This window comes from Mixophyes fleayi, chromosome 12 (assembly GCF_038048845.1).
Source record: "Mixophyes fleayi isolate aMixFle1 chromosome 12, aMixFle1.hap1, whole genome shotgun sequence".
NCBI classification, from domain to species: domain Eukaryota; kingdom Metazoa; phylum Chordata; class Amphibia; order Anura; family Limnodynastidae; genus Mixophyes; species Mixophyes fleayi.
In genome coordinates, this window is record NC_134413.1 from 51,261,420 (window position 1) to 51,281,798 (window position 20,379).

At 38.6% G+C, this 20,379-nt stretch overlaps 1 protein-coding gene across 1 annotated transcript in view; it reads left to right on the forward strand.

Annotated features, from left to right (window-relative positions):
- IVD (isovaleryl-CoA dehydrogenase) overlaps positions 1–820 on the forward strand; it is a 41,876-nt gene extending 41,056 nt beyond the window's left edge. Inside the window, exon 12 of the mRNA XM_075192854.1 lies at positions 234–820. Coding sequence (XP_075048955.1) covers positions 234–367 — 134 coding nt within the window. The 3' untranslated portion in view covers positions 368–820. The remainder of the gene's footprint in view (positions 1–233) is intronic.
- The last annotated feature ends 19,559 nt before the right edge of the window (positions 821–20,379 follow it).

Sequence of the window (20,379 nt, forward strand, 5' to 3'; positions counted from 1 at the left end):
CTAACCATGTTTCTGGGTCAGCATCAGCTATACAGCTTTGCACATGTCGCCCTCCAATGCCATTAGCTAGTAGGCTTTAATGAAGCTTTGATGCTTTCTGGTTTATTCCTTAAAGCCGTTTATTAATCCATGCTGTCACAGAAACACTAAAGTCAGCCTCTAGCTTAATGAGTGGCAATGTCTGCTTTGTCTATTTTCTGTTCTTTAAATTATGTTCTTTATTTTATCCACAGGAGGCAATGGTTATATAAATGATTACCCAATGGGCCGCTTCCTTCGTGATGCCAAACTATATGAGATAGGGGCAGGAACTAGTGAGGTCAGGAGACTTGTCATAGGAAGAGCCTTCAATGCTTTGTACAAATAGTCTGCTACTCTTGTGAACCTATTCAGTTGTCCTTGGATGGGAGTTCAGCCAACCACTAACCTCATGTAATATTTCTAAACTGGTTCCCTTAAATCCTTTGGTTCCAAGACCTACTGGGAGCATTGGGTACAAGAGATTACAAATTTACATCACTTAGAGGCAGTTCTCCAAATAGCTGCTTACGGATCTTATGAACATGTAATCACATGAAAGTATTTTTGACTTTTTAAAATCACAGAAACATTCATGTATTGTTGCATTTTAAGAATGAGACGGCGCAGATGTTTTATGTACGCAAATATGGTGCTGGAGAATGTAAAAATACCATCTGTCTGTGCAGTGCTCTTTGTGAATGAAGGGGTCACTATTGTTTTTAGCTGTTTATAGGACTGGAAAGAAAGTTTGTGTACATTGCCTGTTTACTCAACAGACAAATAAAACATTATTTAATAATTTTTGTGTTAAGTTTATTCACAGCTTCTCCTTGATTAATGGTCTTTGTTTGTTTTAATTTATTATGTTCTTTATCATTAGGATATTCTTTTTTTTCTAGCAACAGAATCTCAAATTGGATCTGGATATTCTGTGAGACAAATCATAATACCCTTATTCCAAGACCCTAACAAAGTCCTGTGTAACCAGAGACTGGTCCTATAATGACATCATTGCTTGGCCATTCCCATGGTATCGTCTACTGACATTAAAGTACTACTGCTGTCGATCTGCTAATTAATAGACGTTGTAGCATACACCATGCTAATGCAAAGATATATATTATTTTCTGTTAATGACATTGTTAGTGGCAAGAGAGAGAGCCAATCTGGATCTCCATTGCACTCCTGTTAAACTTTTCATCATTGTGGGAATTCCTAACAACATCATCATGATGTATTTGAGTTTCACAGCATTCCTACCCCACTGAATGCAGAAAGCACTTGGCTTCTTCGTATACAGCACACAGTGTTCATTGCTTGGTGATAACAGGGTCAAGTCCTTATTCTATGCCAGCAATTGACCTATTCCCTGTATCAGATTGTGTATTTTATTGATGGTAGTAGTTTTGTGTATTGTGTTTTGCTACGAAGATGTCCATGAATTAGTTGCGTTTAAAATGCTTCCATAAGAACTGGTACTGGCAGCCAAAGTAAAACAAATAAAACTGTTAATTACCCTTTTCACAACCCTGTGAGATACAGTATGTTTTCGTCCAACTGCTTTTGTCCTTTCCTGGACCTGATGCTGAGCAGGTTGTATTCTGTTCAGGTCACGAATGTAATAATACACAGTGATCATATCATTCTGACCCCTTCAAGTCTAGATATTGAGCTTCCGTAACAACAAACTGTCGTGGATTGTCTACAAGTGTGAGAAACCTTATTCTTAAAGCACAAGCTGACACATGGAGGGGCATCAACTTGGAGATATCTGAATATATTGTGAGACACTGTGTCTTTGCACTGTGTGGGCTTGGATTTTCATCACTGCCTATGTGCCTACTAAATCACAGTACTTTTCTCCTTAAGATCCAGATTTATATATCTGTGAACTCCTGACAGTCTAGTTAACTGCTAAAAATCTGTAACCAAATATTTTATTATAAGCCTGTTCTCACACAATAGTTAATGCATTCTTTTAACTACCAGCTGGTTTTGTGTGTGCAATTGACATATATTTTTGTATATGCTTGTGTTAGTCAGTTATTATTATAGAGTACAGGTTCTACAAAGTTAATGTGCTGGGTTGGTATCAGCACAGCCAAAACTTTTTTTTTTTTTTGTTTAAGCATTTGTGGAGAGTACACTGCCATTTACAAAAAATCTTTCAACTTTTGGCTGTTGTGATTTTTCAATTGTGTTTACTCCCTCCTATGTACCCCTCTCCCCCTGTTCACTTCTTATATTTAGCCTCCATCCCCTATTTTATTTTCTGTATCCCCAATGTTTGATAAATGTTTCAATAAGAATTTTAGTTAAAAACAAATCATTGAACTTGAAAATACAACACGCCACACTTGTACAAAACATGTCATAACAGTTGGTACACTAGGTAAAAATTGATGCAAATACAAGTAAAGATCAGAGTTCTTATAGAGTACCCAATGCATAAGACATTTTCCTGGTTAATTGGGAAAGGGAAGCCCAAGTATCTGCAAATGAGATCTGTTCTAGACCTGCCTTGCCTCTAAGCCAAACAATGAATACACAATACATACTCTGAAAAAAACATTACAAGTAAACATAACAAATCATTTAAAATTAAGCCATACCTAAGAAACAGTAAGCATACATGGGCACAGATCAGCACAATAATGAAACCATGCAATTAACACAAATTGCATGGCATACAGAAACAATTCCGCATAAGCCATGATAGGGACAAAGATGAATACGGACATTGGTCCTTACCTGTGAGAGCTTACATTCTAAAGGGAGTGGTAATGAGAGAAAACAGGACAATAGGCCTAGTGGGGTCACTGTGGTGCCATGGTCTGTAAGATGCTGAGTCCAGGATGGTGCAGGGGACTAGATGGTACAGAGTCCTGGAAGGTGCAGCTGCTACAGAGGACAAGATGGTGCCTGGTAGAGGTAGTGCAGATAGCTGGATGGTGCAGGGGCCATGAAGGTGTGGAGGTCCAAAGTATACAAGCAGGCAGATGAAGCAGGAACCCAGTGTATGCCACCTGACATATGACAGGTATATATTCTCCAACGGAGAGGCTTGAGAATTTTGCTCTCTGCTGAGAAAGTGGGTACAGCAGAGTGAAAGTTCGGGTGTAACATCCTCCAGTGATGCCAGGTTAGTGAACAGCCAGTGAATCTCATTCATGGTGCAAATTTGAGATCAGGGCATTGCTAGATTAGCCAGGACCAGCATTGATGACTACGGCTTTCCTGTCGGAGCAGAAAGAGATGGGAGTCTGTCTAATGCCCAGTCGGGTATTAAAATAGACATGAATGGGGGGCATGGCTGGGCAGGACCTTGCCTCCCACTTAGGCCATTGGAGCTGGGCTTCAGGCTTGCTGAGCTAAATTTAAACAGTGCTTACCTGCCCGTAGAGCTGAAGCACTTGAACAGAATTTCCAGGATTATCCGGCCCGGTATACCAGTGAGGAGGTGTGGTATGGCAGGCTTCAGCAGTGGACAAGGTCATGAGTGGGATTCCTGCTGGTGTACCATGATCCTGGTTTATTGAAGGCAGGAACAGGGTCCTCTCAGAGAGGTTGGATGCAGGTTTGTAGCTAGGCTAAGTGGATGGCCATGTGCTGATGTCCCGGTGGATAGGGAAGCTGTAAGGAAGGAAGCAAGGTGAGCACCGAGGCCATAGTAGGCCTCTGTGTCCGCAATGCTGGTTGAAACAATGCTAGGCCTTTGGATCATCAGAGCTGTCGGTCCAGTTAAGAGTGGAAACCAACATACAGAGCTCCAGGAGAGTGTTTATATGTTCCTCAACAGATTAGAGGAGGATTGATGTAAAAAGAGCCATGATTGTGGATTTGAGAAATATGGTCTTGATATGTGTCATGCTTCAATGTAAATCACAGATCTGATGAAAGCATAAAGGTGTTTATTGAGCAAGTTTTAATAAGAAAATAGTACAAACCAAATCTTGCTGATACTGCACAGGGATTTCTGAGTACAGCTGAATATTGGTAGCGAAGGAATACAACGGATGCAGGTAAAATGGCTGAGTGGAGAGAAATCCGGTGTAGTGATGTCAGCAGCAGCATGTGACAGTCCCAGAGCAACAGAAGAAGCAGGAGAACACAACCATAAGGAAAAGCAACTAAACAACAATGACCAGCACAGGTAAAAGAGATAGGCAGGTATAAGTAGGGAACCACCAGGTGCAGGAGATAATTAGTGCAACAGTTTATAACCCCCTAGTAGTGAGAAGGATAAAAGCACAGTAGTAGCACCTCTGGTGAATTAGAGGTACTGCCAGAATATACACACAATGAAACACAATAATAAAGTCCAATCTAAATCCAGAGTTAGGAGCTGCCGAGATGAGGCAGCATCCTGCGTTGATGCTGCAGAGGAAGCGAGGCAGGTCCTGACAACATGTCTGACTGCTATAACGTTAAGCCAGTCTCAATTTTCTCTGACTAAAATGGACATGACCTGCCAGAAATTTATCATAGAAAATTAATGTGGCTTAGTCAGATCTGGGCTTTGTTTGGATGATCACAGTCATGGCCTGTTGTGTTCTGAATTCCCATTCGGGAATGTTGTCTTGTGTACTCTTAAGCACTGTTAAATGCGGTGTAATTTGATTCTAAAAGTAGCTGACATGTGAACTGTTATTACATCTAGGTTACACTGAATCTGCCAATGCTGGCAATAGAGAACTATTGATAGACTCTTCTGGTTAAAGAACTGCTCGCACAGGACAACCATCGCTGCTGACATTTTAGTCATGGAAATTGCTAGTAAAATATCAATACCCACTTTGCTAACATAAAGTCAATACTGGTATAAAAAGGAACACAACTCTGCTGATATGTAAACATATGGGCACTTCCAATGGAATGTGGGGAAACATTTGACTGATATATGATTATATTATCACTGCTGGTATTATATGAGCTATGATATATGGATAAAGGAAAGGAAAATAACTGCCTTATTAGAGGCACTCCAGGAGTTACTACAATATGGTATAATTACCATAGAGGTGAATCTGCAGCTGTTCTTCTAATTATTGTTTTGAAATGACACTTCAAAATTACCATAACATTATCAGTTCAGTTTATAGGTAGTCGACTCCAGATTGTTGGACGGAAGAAATTTAAAACTTAACCTTTATTATTAAAGGTATAAAAAAAATGTAATCTTAAAAACACTAAAAAATTGGGCTGACTCTTTAAATGAACAGGGTTGTATACATACACCGATGAGCTACAACATTAAAAACACTGACAAGTGAAGTGAATAACATTGATTATCAGTGGCACCTGTAAATTGGTCAGATATGTTAGGCAGCAAGCAAACAGTCAGTTCTTAAATTTGATGTGTTGGACGCTGGCAAAAATGGGCAAGCCTAAGGATTGGTGGACCAGCAACAGGGCCATGGGCACCAAAGGCTCACTGATGTGCGTGAAGAGAGAAGGCTAGTCCCTCTGGTACAATCTCGCAGAAGAGTTACTGTGGCACAAATTTCTGAAAAAGTTTGTGCTGGCTATGATAGAAAGGTTTCACAACACACGGTGTATTGCAGCTTACTGCATAGCCTCAGACCAGTCAGAGTGCCCATGCTGACCTCTTTCCACCGCCGAAAGCGACTACAATGGGCTCATGAGTGCCAGAACTGGACCATGGAGCAATGAAAGAAGGTCGGATGAATCACGTTCTCTTTCACATAATGTGGACGGCCGGGTGCATGTGTGTTGTTCACCTGAGGAAGAGATGGCACCAGGGTGCACTATGAGAAGTAGGCAAACAGGCGGAGGCAGTGTGATGCTGTGGGCAATGTTTTGCTGGGAAAACGTGGGTCCTGGCTTTCATGTGGATGTTACATTGACACGTACCACCTACGTTGTTGCAGACCAAGTACACCCCTTTACGGCAACGGTATTCTCTGATGGCAGTAGCCTCTTTCAGGTGAATATTGTGCCCTGCCAAACTGCAAAAATTGTCCAGGAATAGTTTGAGGAACATGACAAAGAGTTCAAGGTGTTGACTTGACCTCCAAATTCCACAGATCTCAATTCGGTTGAGTATCTGGGATGTGCTGGAAAAATAAGTTTGAGCCATGGAGGACCCACCTCGCAACTTACAGGAAATAAAGGATCTGCTGTTACTGCCTTGGTGACGCTACCACAGGACACCTTCAGAGGTCTTGTGGAATCCATGCCTCGATGGGACACAGCATGAAGGGTTCATACACAATATTAGGCAAGTGGTTTCATTGTTGTGGCTGATCGGTATGTACACTACATGGACAAAAGTATATTCAAATACATATACTTTAATATGAAGTTGGTCCCCCTTTTGCAGCAATAACCGCTTCCTCTTTTCTTGGAAGGCTTTCCACAAGATGTTGGAGTGTTTCTGTGAGAATTTGTGTCCATTCATTCTGTAGAGCATTTATCATTTATGAGAAAAAAATTAAATCAACCATATTTTGTATTAATGATTATATGGTTTAGAGATGTTCATTTATTTTATAATATCATTATTTGTGTATGCTTTCTGATGTTACCTTATATTGCACAGACTCTCGTGGGTATATTGCACTCTGTTCTGTCTGTTTTGGGTTTTTTAAATTTAGTTTTTATTAAATTTTTTAACAATTATACAAATACAGTACAAATCACAAAACAAAAACCGTAAAAAAACAAAATAAGATTCCCCTCCCTCCCCCCCCCCCCAAAAAAAAACACATTAAAGATACACAATCATAAAGTAAACCTTGTGTATTACAATGCCTAATATGATGCAAAAGCCATATCGACAATTTACTTACTACTTCCAGAATCCCCACTGCCCTACTGAATAGGTTCCGTTTCTAGCCAGTCCCTATATTGCAAGGACCTAGCCTGATCAGAGACAAATGGTAACCAACTATACCATTGTCTATTCTCAGATCTAGTGGAATTAGAATAAGAAGCATCAAAAGTTTCCATATCCCAGCTAGCTTACACTTTAGAAACTTCTCTTATGAATAGAGAAGAGTACCTCAGATTTCCATTACTGTCCAACTACAGCCCGCGTAGCAATACAAATGTGAACACAAACATATTTATCAAGACGTAAATGTCCGATGGAAACAACTGAAATAGAGCTACTTCTGGTAGCATAGGTATATCTTGCTGAGTGCACTTACAGAGGTTCGCAAAACTTGCACCACCGGACAGAACCAAAAGATATGAAAAATATCTCCAATTCCCCCACATTTTCACCGACACAATTTTGAAGCATGAGGCCATATTTTATGTTGATGGGTCATTGTGATATATGGTAAATAGAAGAAAAAAAGAGATTCCCATTGGGCTGTAGTATAAACCTGACCCAAGTCCTGCTCCCAGAGCAATTGAGAACGGGACTGGTTGTTCCTGAGCTAACAGAAGAAGTTTATACCAGAACAAGATACTAGCTCTGTTCTGGCCAGAAATCACTCTTGTCCATAGCCACTGAGGAGGCTTGGGAAACTGGGATTGGGGAAGGTCCAATGATTTTATCCAATGTCTAAGTTGTAAAAATTTGCTCGATCAGATTGAGATCTGGGGCATTTGGAGGCCAAGTTAATATCTTGAAGTATTTGGCATGTTCCGCAAACCATTCCTTAACAATTATTGCAGTGTGGCAGGGTGCATTATCCTGCTGAAAGAGACCACTGCCATTAGGGAATACTCTTGCCTTGAAGGGGTGGACTTGGTCTGCAACAATGTTTAGGTAGGTGGTACGTGTCAAAGTAACATCCAAATGAATGCCAGGACCCAAGGTTTCCTAGCAAAACATTGATCAGAATATTACAGTTCCCATAGTCTATTCTGATGCCATCTCTTCCTCGGGTAAATGACACACACACACGAGATAAAAGAAACCAGGCCACCTTCTCCCGTTGCTCCATGGTCCAGTTCTGGGGTTCACATGTACATTGTAAGCATTTTCATTGGTGTATATGCATATGTAGCAAGCTGCGATGCACTGTGTGTTCTGATACCTTTCTATCATAGCCAGCATGAACTTTTTCAGCAATTTGTGCTACAGTAGCTCTTCTGTGGGACTGGACTAGCAGGGTTAGCCTTTGCACCCCATTCAGATCAACGTTGGGTGCCCATGACTCTCGCTAGTTCACCAGTTGTCTTTCCTTGGACCACTTTTGGTAGGTACTTACAACTGCATACCGGGAACACCCCACAAGACCTGCTGTTTTGAAGCTCATCATCATCATCAACATTTATATAGCGCCAGCAGATTTCGTAGCGCTTTACAATTGGTTACAAACATTAATAAAACAATATTGACACAGTATAATACAGACACAGAGAGAGGTAAGAGGACCCTGTTCGCAAGCTTACAATCTATGGGACAATGGGAGTTTGAAACACAAGGGTACGTGTTACATCATTTTGCACATTGGACCAGCTAGAATGCAAAGGTAAAAAGTATTAAGTGGGCTGTGTGATCAGTTACACAGCAATGTTGGTCAGAAGGTTGTTGTCTTGCGTTAGTTGAGGAATATGATAAGCTTGTCTGAAGAAGTAGGTTTTCAGTGAACACTTGAAAGTTTGAAGACTAGAGGAAAGTCTTACTGTGCGAGGGAGGGAATTCCACAAAGCAAGTGCAGCCCGAAAAAAGTCCTGTAACCAGGAATGGGAGGATGTGATGAGAGTGGAATAGAGATCTTGTCCAGAACGGAGGTGTCGAGTTGCAAGATATTTTGAGACAAGTGAGGAGATGTATGTTGGTGCAATTTTGTTGATGGCCTTGTATGTTAGTAGAAGAATTTTATATTGGATTCGTTGAAAAACAGGCAACCAATGTAGAGACTGACAGTGTGGCTCAGCAGAGGAAGAACGGTTTGCAAGGAAAATCAATCTAGTCGCTGTGTGCAAAATAGATTGCAGAGGTTCGAGTCTGATTTTGGGAAGACCATTAAGGAGGGAATTGCAATAGTCGATGTGGGAGATGATGAGTGCATGTATTAAGGTTTTCACAGTGTCTTGTGTGAGATATGTGCATATTCTCGAAATGTTCTTTAGATGTATGTAACATGAGTTAGATATAGAGTCAATGTGGGGAACAAAGGATAGTTATGAGTCAAGGATTACACCTAGGCAGCGAGCTTGCGGGGTGGGATTTATGGTCATGCTATCAGCAGAAATAGAAAGCAGGAAGCTTCTGTTCTTGAGTTTGTAATATTATTAATTCAGTTTTTGAAAGATTAAGTTTGAGTTAGCAAGAAGACATCCAATTGGAAATGGCAGAAAGACCGTCAGTAACACGAGATAACACAGATGGTGAGAGATCAGGAGAGGATAGATAGGTTTGTGTATCAGTCGCATAGAGATGATATTGGAATCCAAAGAACCTTATTAGTTTTTCAAGAGAAGTTGTGTAGATATAGAATAGCAGAGAACCTAGGACTGAGCCTTGTGGTACTCCAACTGATGAAAGAAGTGAAGCAGAGGTGGATCCAGAGAAATTAACACTGAAAGAGCGTTTAGATAGGTAGGATGAGAACCAGGATAAGACAGTGCCCTCAAGACCTAGGGATTGTAGCGTTTGTATGGGGAGAGAGTGGTCAACAGTGTCAAATAGTGTCAAATGCAGCAGAGATCCAGGAGAATTAGAAGAGAGCAATGGCCTTCAATTTTTGCTGTGATCAAATCATTGACAACCTTGTTCAGCGAAGTCTATGTGGAATGTTGAGAGCAAAATCCTGAGTGAAGGGAATCCAGTAGGTTGTTTGCTGTAAGAAAGTGTGTGAGGCGAGTGTAGGTTATTCTCTCGAGAAGCTTGGAGGGGCATGGGAGCTGAAGGATGGGACGGTAATTTGAGAGTTTGTTTCAGAATTTTGTTTTTTTAAAATGAAAATAATCACTGCATGTTTGAATAGTAATGAAAAAATACCAGTAGAGAGAGATTATAGATTTTAGTTAGAGGTGGAATGAGCACAGGAGACGGGGACCTACCAATTTGTGAGGGTATGGGATCAAGACAACAGGAGGTAAAGTAGGAAGATGAGAAGAGAGTAGAAGCTTACTCTTTATTTGTGGGATTAAATGAAGAGAGGGTGTCAGAGGGTGCTACAAAGGAATTGCGCTGACTGCTTGTCGAGGGAGATGATACCATTTCAAGTCTGATCTTATCTATTTTGTCCTTGAAATAGAAAGCAAGGTCCTGGGCTCTGATGGTAGTCGGAGGGTTTTGGGTGGGAGGGTTTAGAAGAGATTTGAATGTGTTAAAAAGGCATTTGGGGTTAGAAGCCTGAGCATAGATGAGAGATTGGAAGTATGTTTGTTTTGCAGTGTCCAGAGCATTTTGAGTGTTAGATAGCAGTATTTGTGATGAAATCATTAGAGGTACAAGATTTACGCCAGTGATGTTCTGCTTTACGAGAAAGTTTTTGTAGAGTTTGTGTTACTTTAGTGTGACTCGGTTGGCAACGAAGTCTACGGGGAGTATGTAGAGTAGTTGGAGCCACTTAATCAAGGGCAATTGCTAGGGTTTGGTGAAAATGAGGTACTGCCCTATCAGGGGAGGAGAATGTAGAAATTGGGAGAGAAGGTGTTGAATAGAGGTGGAAAACTGTTGAAAATCAATAGAGTTAATATTCCTGCGGGTGTGAGGAGGCTTGTGTTTTGTTAATATACTTGTAAATCAGTTCATCAGGACACTGAAGCATGGGTGGGCACTGCTGAGCTCTTTATTCAGCCATTTGCAGACTCTGGGTACATTGCACACTGCCCACACCCACTTCCCAGCATTCCCCATGGTCTTAGGGACAATCACTAAAGATTCAAGCTTAAACATATAAGGGAGTGTCTACAAACATTAAGCATATCTAATGCAATAACATCACAGCTTGGAAGAGTTTGACACTGGGGAGGGTAAAGAACTAAGGGTGAGCGAGTAGCTAATAAGGTCATGATCCGAGAGGGGGGAAGGAGTGTTAAGGAAAACAGAAACTGAGCATAGTCTAGAGAAAACAAGATCAAGACAGTGGACATCCTGATGAGTAGCAGATTCAATCCACTGGGAGAGGTCAAATCGTCTAGCCATCACAATTTGGCCCTTGTCAAAATCGCTCAGATTCTTGCACTTGCCCTTTTTTCTTGCATTCAACATATCAACTTCAAGAGCTGACTGTTCACCTGCTGCCTAATATATCTTATCCCTTGACAGGTGCCTTTGGAACATGATAATCAATGTTATTCACCTCACTGGTCAGTGATTGTAAGTGTGTGTGTGTGTGTGTGTGTGTGTGTGTGTGTGTGTGTGTGTGTGTGTGTGTGTGTGTGTGTGTGTGTAAAAAGACATTGATTATCTGCACTCTCCATGTAACTGTTGTGCAGTAGGGGGTTACCCACATTTTTAAGGCAGATAACATGGATACTCCACACTCACCAAATACACAATTAATGGTGTTCTAATTACTTTTCTATATTAAACACAGGGAATGTTTCACATATTGCAATATATGTTAGTATGATCAACTCATTGTAATATGTGGAACTAACATTCCCTGGGCCTATTTCATCAAGACACGCATGAGCACAATGTGCATTTGTTTTAAAATGTATGTAAATAGGCTGTTAGGAAATAAGGAAATAAAAAGTGTTTTTTCACCCATGAAATACATTTATTAGAACGTGCTTAATGTTTGCTGAAAATAAAATAAAGTTTTACAGTTGCTCCTGATTGCAAACACATGTTATAGCATGCATACAAAACTATCATCACTACTGATCAGGACTTAGACAAGCCCTGTAGTTTGAGCTAGAAATATGCAGGAAAACAAGTAACTTTGTGATGCCCAGAGCTTGTTTCGGATGTGGCTGTGTGCACTTGAGTTTGACACGCACTTACTGTAATTTGACTACGGCTGAAGTAGCGGTGTCAAAACTATAATGGGAATGTAAGTGAATGGAATTTGATAATTTTACAATGATGGCAGTTGGAGAAGTGGAGGTATGGCCTTCCACCATATACACTCCCACTTCCACCACTGTACATTATATATAAATATAGTATGCGGATTGGGACACAAGCATAAACATAACTTGCGATTTAAAAAGTGACAGGTAAGTGTAGACGTATTGTTCACTGTGGAAAAAAAAGAGGGGGGGCTGTCTCACCAGATTATACAGATTAACGTTATATATTAAACCAGATGCTCCTATTTAAAATTATATGTTAAGTGTATTATTCATCATGTGTTCATAGAAGGTGCAAAGGTGCAACCATTATAAATAAATGGTTTTCGTACATGTTGGTAAGTTGTATGTAAGTGTCCGAGGAATGATTCTATTGTCAAGTGGATGCATCTGCTACTCATTCAGATCTGGACATATCTTCAACTCTCAACAGAACTTACATATGTCTACACTTGTAAAAAAAACAAAGAAAAGTATGTATATAAAAAAATGCACGTATCTGGAATTCCCTTTTAATAGAGTTATTCAAACTATTTCCCGATTGTGAGAGTACTCCGATCCAAATTGGATTAAAATAATATCTTTATTAATTCAATAGTAAAATCATAATGTCAGCAAACTGATGTTTAAAAATGAATAAATGTAATATAGTGTGGTAAAAAGACACATTAGGAACTGAATACTATATTACAATGGTACCCCTTATTATTATTAACATTCAGATATATTCGCTAAATTCTTGTCTTCAATAGTTGTGTTTAAAAGCCTAAGGCAGCGGTTCCCAAAGTGTGTGCCGCGGCTCCCTGGGGTGCCGCGGCGCTGTCACAGGGGTGCCGCGATCGCCCTGGGAATAGAGGGGAAAAAAAAAAAGAACTTACCGATCATCCAGCGCCGGATCCTCCTCACTGTTCTCACTGACTGTCGGGTGTGACGTCCGACAGTGTCAGTGAGCAGCAGAGAGGAAAGAAGACAGCAGAACATGAGAAATAAGGTAAGTGAAGGAGGGGAGTGGGACAGACAGAGAGACACTGAAGGAGGGGAGGGGGACAGACAGAGAGAGACGCTGAAGGAGGGGAGGGGGACAGACAGAGAGAGACGCTGAAGGAGAGGAGGGGGACACACACAGAGACGCTGAAAGAGGGGAGGGGGACACACACAGAGACGCTGAAAGAGGGGAGGGGGACACAGAGAGAGACACTGGAGGGGACAGACAGAGAGAGACACTGAAAGAGGGGTGGGGGACAGACAGAGAGAGAGGCTGAAGGAGGGGAGGGGGACAGACAGAGAGAGACGCTGAAGGAGGGGAGGGGGACAGACAGAGAGAGATGCTGAAAGAGGGGAGGGGGACACAGAGAGAGACGCTGAAGGAGGGGAGGGGAGGGGGACAGACAGAGAGAGACACTGAAGGAGGGGAGGGGGACAGACAGAGAGAGACGCTGAAAGAGGGGAGGGGGACACAGAGAGAGACGCTGAAGGAGGGGAGGGGAGGGGGACAGACAGAGAGAGACGCTGAAGGAGGGGAGGGGGACAGACAGAGAGAGACGCTGAAGGAGGGATGGGGGACACCATGTGTGAGCTGGCGAAGAGGGGGGCACAGTGTGTGAGATGGCGAAGAGGGGGGCACAGAGTGTGAGATGGCGAAGAGGGGGGCACAGAGTGTGAGATGGCGAAGGGAATACAGAGTGATATGGTGAAGGGGTCTAAATACATCTCCAGTCATTTTGACCCAACTAGTTAAAAAACGGGAGTACCCGGTAATTATTTTGGCTTAGGGGTGCCTTGGAAAAATTATGGTGACCCTAAGGGTGCCTCGAACTGAGAAAGTTTGGGAACCACTGGCCTAAGGCTCAATATAATCGTCCTTACATATAGTAAATATAAACAATTAATAGCCCAGATCAAATGCCGACTAAAGAAGTGAATAAGTCTAGCACTGCACAGTAAATAAATAAAGTATTATAAAAGTGTGTAGCCATAAGTAGTAGTACATAATTAGTTTCAGGAATATATTCATTGAATTTTAGGCTCGTGTTCCTGTCACGTCCAAATGTGTAATTAGATATATGGGACATGCACACGCTGTTGAGCAGTGTAGCAGGCTTATCTCTATTATCAGACAGTTATAATACTAGTTGAGTGAAATAATTGCATTGATACATGCTTGCAATTCTCAACACTCTCAGAGGAATAATGTATCTCTCTTAAATTGACTATTACTTGGTGAGTAAAAAGAATGTTAAAGTTAATGTTCAAGTGACAGTTGTATCTATTCCTATTGGACAATTTTTTATACGTATGGTAATTGTTAATATTTATTGTACAGAATAAATCTTTATAAATGTAACAATGACTGATATTCATTGTACCAAATGATTGTCCATATTCTATATCAATTCTGTCATTGCAGATAAACTCTATTGAAGATATCGTTAAGCTTAAATGAATCAGTTTAATAGTTGTGCATCTACCTTAATCTAATTATTTAGACCTCATAGTAAGACACTTATTAAAACAATTATCGATAATACCTAAGTTAGCATTAATAGCAAGTTCCCTTAGAGTATTTATAACATATTGAAATACATTTACTGCATAGCTTTACGATCAGAGACTGGTAATGTTTGTGATTGTTCATTTAACTCAATGTGCTTATTAATTCCCCACAAATAACATTATCTTTTACTAAATTTTCTTGTTCTTAGGATAATATTAGTAGTCGTTTGTAATAAGTTAAATTATATTAATGACACATCAGACGAGCGCAAGTGGTACTGATCTCTTGTTTCATGAGCTGTATGTATTCTGTGACTACATAGCTTCTTTCTAATTCAGCTTCTAAATGAGCATTTTAACTTATAAGTATTCTATTACGGCAAGTGCTGATTGTATAGTATAGTATGTATGTTTCGGGATGACAGTTCCCAGTGTAAAACACCAACGCGTGTTTCGCTGTCAAGCTTTGTCAAGACAAGCCGTTTCAGAGGGTGAGCAGTGTTTTTAAATCCCTTCCAGCAAATCATTTGCCATGTTGGTAATTAGGATCAGGTAAGTATGAGAGTCGTTATTCCGAAGTTATAACAATAATCATCAGTGTCAGTAGACAGGTATATATATGTACCAAATCAGATGCATTCAAATACAATTTGATAATATCTATGGTCTAAAATAGGGGGAAACTAAGTTTAAACTAAGTTTGCTGTATTTATTAATAATCTGTATAACTTTATATTTTTGTATTATTACATGTTTATTATTAGGTTTCCTCGGATCCTCGAGTAATCCAGCTCATCTTGACATTTAGTAAGTATCTCCTTAATTTTACTCTATTGGGTTTGTCATATTGTTTCTGTGTATAATAGGCAGTATAATATTTATCTTTAATGCACATGGTACAATATTCCATAGTATTTATTGAGGTATATTATCTGAGGTATTTATTATTAATATTGCTGTTAATTGCAAGTTTATCAAATTATATTAAAAAATGTAATTAAAAACAAAAAAAGTAAAAAAGGCGGATTACAAGATAAAATGGCTAAAAATATTTAAGAAAATTGGGCAAAAAATATTGCCAAAAAAAGAACCTTCTTCATGTTTTGTCCCAATGTGTGTTCAGTCTGTCATCCGAATTATTAATAAATTTACACATGAGTGTCAGTATTTTTAGATGTAAAATTTAGGAGTTGTGATTTTAAAGATCCTCTTAATCGTGTATATCATTAAAATTAATAATGTTGTTATTAAAAAAAGAGTGAAAAGATACTTTTAATAACAAGTGACAAATAATTTTTAGTGTTTGTGATTGTTATGAATATTCTTATGATGAATACTTGAGTGATGCTAAATAAATTGAAAAATAAATTGAATAATAAATTCAGATTGATATAAAGAGGAAAAATGACCATCAAAATCTATGTGCATAATATTGAAAGAAAATATGGTGCTAAGGGTATCTTGCGACAATCAAAAATGATTGTGACTAAATAAATGTAGGTGTGAAAAATCACTAGTGGATATGTAATAATAATATTAAAAGTAAAAAATCTGTTTTATAGATAGTGATTAGATAAACATTATTCAAGATTTATAAAAAAATATGGGATGAAATTAAAATAGTTAATTTGTCAATTACAAAAAGAGAGAAAAATTATTATTATCATTAAGGCTATTTGGAGTGACATAATTCATCATGAAAATCATTCTGGATTCCTTCTTTAACAGTTCCTTTTTCATATCTCATCCTCTAATACCCATCTCTATTTTTCAAGTCCAAAAGCTTGTAAATATTTAGGATTTCCGCAATGCTCTTTTAGAAAGTGTTTAGCAACTGTGGTAAGTACCTTAAATTTTCTGTGATCATTTTCAGCATTGCAGATATTGCCTGCATGTTCAAGGGCTCTCTGTTTGAGAGGCCTACTTGTCATACATACATATGTTTTACAACAAGGACAAGTAATTCAGTATATTACTCCATGAGTATTACTGTTAATAAAGCATGTTATTTTATGTGATTCTCCATATCGATCTTCAAATGATTTAATTGGTTTAATGTAATTACAAGCCTTACATCTACCGCATTGGTAGTACCCTATCGTTGTTTTCTAGTTAGTTTGCTTAGAAAAAAATGTGACTTTTAACCAATTTGTCACCCAGATTACGTGATCTTCTCCAAGTTATTGGGATCCGCTTAATCATTAATCTCTGATAAATCTGGATCAATTTTCAGAATATATTTATATTTTTGTAGAATATGATCTACTTGTTTCCATTGTGTATTAAAGGTGCCTATAAATCTTAACTCTTGTTTCTGTTTACCATTAGAGTGTTTGTTAGGATGTATAAGAAGTTCTCTATTTGTGTGTTTGGCTGATTGATACGACTTATCAATTAGTTTCTTACTATAACCTCTTTTGATTAATCTGTCTTTCAGTTCATGGGCTCTCATTTGGTAAGTATCTTCAGTAGAACAATTACGTCTTGTTCTCAGAAATTAACACTTGGGGACACCCATAATTGTGAGTGGGAAGTGGGAACAATTAGCATGTAGTACACTATTTGGCGCAGTTTTTTTAGGATGCATATCTGTATATAGTTGTCGATTAGGTGATATAGAAATAGTGAAATCTAAGAGGTCACTTTTGTAGAGTCAATATCAAATGATAATTTGAGATTTAAGTTGTTTTCACTGAGAATCTTGAGAAACTCTTCAAGAAGGCTTCTTTCACCCTCCCAGATAATGAAAAGATCATCAATTTACCTGAGCCAGATTAAAATATTATTAGTGTACTTTTCATTCCTTGTTGAAAAAACAAATTTGCGCTCCCACCACCCAAGGTATAAATTTGTGTATGTTGGTGTGCAGGTTGTCCCCATAGCCATCCCTCTTATCGGCAGGTAGTATTTTTCATCAAACGTGAAATAATTTTTGGTTAGGACAAATTCCAGTAATCGTATTAGGAAATTGTTATGTTGAATATTAGTACCCATGTCTAAAAAATATCGTACTGATTCCACACCTATATTATGGTGGATACTGGTGTATAAGGACTCAATGTCACAAGTACATAGCCATGAGTTGTCTCCTAATTCAATGTCTTGTGTTTTGCTCAGTACACCCAGAGTATCGTGTAACACAACTTCTCAGATGTTCATCTATATATGTACTCGCTTTTTCGGTGAGAATACCGATGGCTGATGCTATAGGTCTTCCCGGCGGATCGTGTTCATTCTTGTGTATCTTAGGCAAAATGTATACTGTAGGGATTCTGGGGTATTCAATCCAGAGAAAGTCTAAGTCCGCTTTAGTAATAGTTCCTTGAGTATAAGATTCCTGAACTAATCCTTGATATTGTTTAAGGAAGTTGGCAGTGGGATTGATAATTAGTCTTCTATAACAATTGATATAATTTAATTGTCTATAGACCTCTTTTAAGTGTTTTTCAGTAGACCAGAGAACTATGTTTCCGTCTTTATCGGAGGGTTTGATGACAATATTATCCCAAAGCTGAATTTCTTTAAGAGCCTGATTTTCCTGAATAGTGACATTATGAGTATGGGCATAGTGAGTTTGTTTTTGGAGAATGTTGAATTCTTTTGATACCATATCAATATAAGTTTTAATTTGTGGACATATTGCAATATTGGGAAAGAAAGTTGATTTTTTTTTTCTGTATTTTGGATGATCTCAAATTGGGCTGATTTTCTATAACTTGACTGTTGCCTACAGATTTAAGTTCCTCCAAGATATTAATTGCTTCTATTTCTTCTTTATTTAGGGAAAGATACTAAGTAACTTCCGAGTATATAAGTGAAGATCTTTTTCTAATCCAAAACGATCTAATCTTTGTGATGGCGAAAAGGATAAACCTCTGGAAAGTATTTGTTCATGGATATCAGAGATTTTTATATACGTTAAGTTGATAACTCTTAATGCAGAGTCTGATATTGTATTTAATGTCTGATTTTCCGATGTCATCGGAAAAATGACTACACACTTTTATAATACTTTATTTATTTTCTGTGCAGTGCTAGACTTAGACTTATTCACTTCTTCATTAGTCGGCATTTGATCTGGGCTATTAATTTTTTATATTTACTATATGTAACGACGATTATATTGAGCCTTAGGCTTTTAAACACAACTATTCAAGACAAGAATTTAGTGAATATATCTGAATGTTAATTAATAATAATAAGGGGTACCATTAAAATATAGTATTCAGTTCCTAGTGTGTCTTTATAACACACTACATTACATTTATTCATTTTTAATCATCAATTCGCTGACATTATGATTTTAATATTGAATTAATAAAGATATTATTTTAATCCAATTTGGATCAGAGTACTCTCACAATATGCCAATAGTTTGAATAATTCTTTTAAAAGGGAATTCCTTTCCATACTTTTTTCTTTGTTTTTTGACACGTGTAGACATATGTAAGTTCTGTTGAGAGTTGAAGATATGTCCAGGTCTGAATGAGTAGCAGATGCATCCGCTTGACAATAGAAACATTCCTCGGACACATACATAAAACTTACCAACATGTACAAAAACCATTTATTTAATATGTTACGAACACAATTGCTTTGAAGCACCATTAAAGCTTGAACAACATAACTAATACAGCTGGAACCACTTCCTGACATGCATACCAAAAGAATAATTGTTTTTATCTTTGTTTCAACACGCTCGGCAAATCCTAATAGCCGTGCAATTACTAAAGTCTTAATAAATGTCTGCAAATTGTTTGCAAACCTCTAATTATAAGCGGCTCGTTAGTTTGGGTATTCACCGTCATCATCATCATTTGCTACTTACACCTGTCCCAGAACACCCGCAAATAAAAACACTCTTTCAGTAATTTCTGTGACTACATCCCACTATGAATTCATACACAATTGCTCAAATACACCTTTACTGTACATTGTCTACATTAAAACATCCCTTCCTTCCCTCGTTATGCCTCTTCTAAGATGTCGTAGATGCCAAAAAGTTGCAGGTCTGAATTTATTCTAGTTTTTTTAAAATTCTCCCCTTTTGTTATTGGGGAAAGAACTAGGAAGGAGGGATGCTGTCAGGGCCCTTGGGCCCTGAAGGTACGTATTGCACCACTGATCCCTGATCTGTTCCTCCCCTTCTCTTCCTCCTCTCTCCTCCCCACAAACTTTGGCTTACCAAGTGAGGATGGTGTAGATATAGCACAGGAGGCAGACAGAGGAGTCAGCCTCCCAAAGCATTCAAGAGCTGGTAAGTGTCTTGGGGATATTTATATAAATTGGGAGCTGCTGGTGGGTATTAACGTAATGCAGAGGCTATTAATGTAATGTGAGGTTGGTAGGGGTTAATAATGTATTGTAGGGACTGTTACTGTAATATGGAGTTTCTATGAAATGTTTGGGTTAATAATTTAACGTCAGGAGATGTGAATGTATGGTATAGGGATAGGTGGAGAGGAAATAAACCTATTTACTAAATGTGAAAACTATTAATTTAATTATGGGGATGATTGGGGACAAGGTTTTTACTATTTATTAAACATAAATAATATTCAAACTTGGAGTATTTGGAGTTTGGGGGGGCCTAATTATTAGACTTGGGAATTATTGATTTAGTAGTCCTATTTATTTAATACCAATGATATTAATTTAAAGTTGAGGCTGGGTGATGGAAGGAGGATTATTTGGTAAAGATAAATGCTATTTAATATGAGGCTTGTCGGGAGGGAAGGATGAGTCAATTTTAATGTAGATTTATTTGCTATTGTTTTAATATCAGGGTGTTTGGGGGAGGGTGGCCCATAGTGTTCACTCCTCTGTTTGTCTTTCCAAAATGTGAACAACACCTGTCTCTTTTCCAAACATGGCCCCACTATTAAAGGATCTAGGCAAGCAGCAACATCAGCA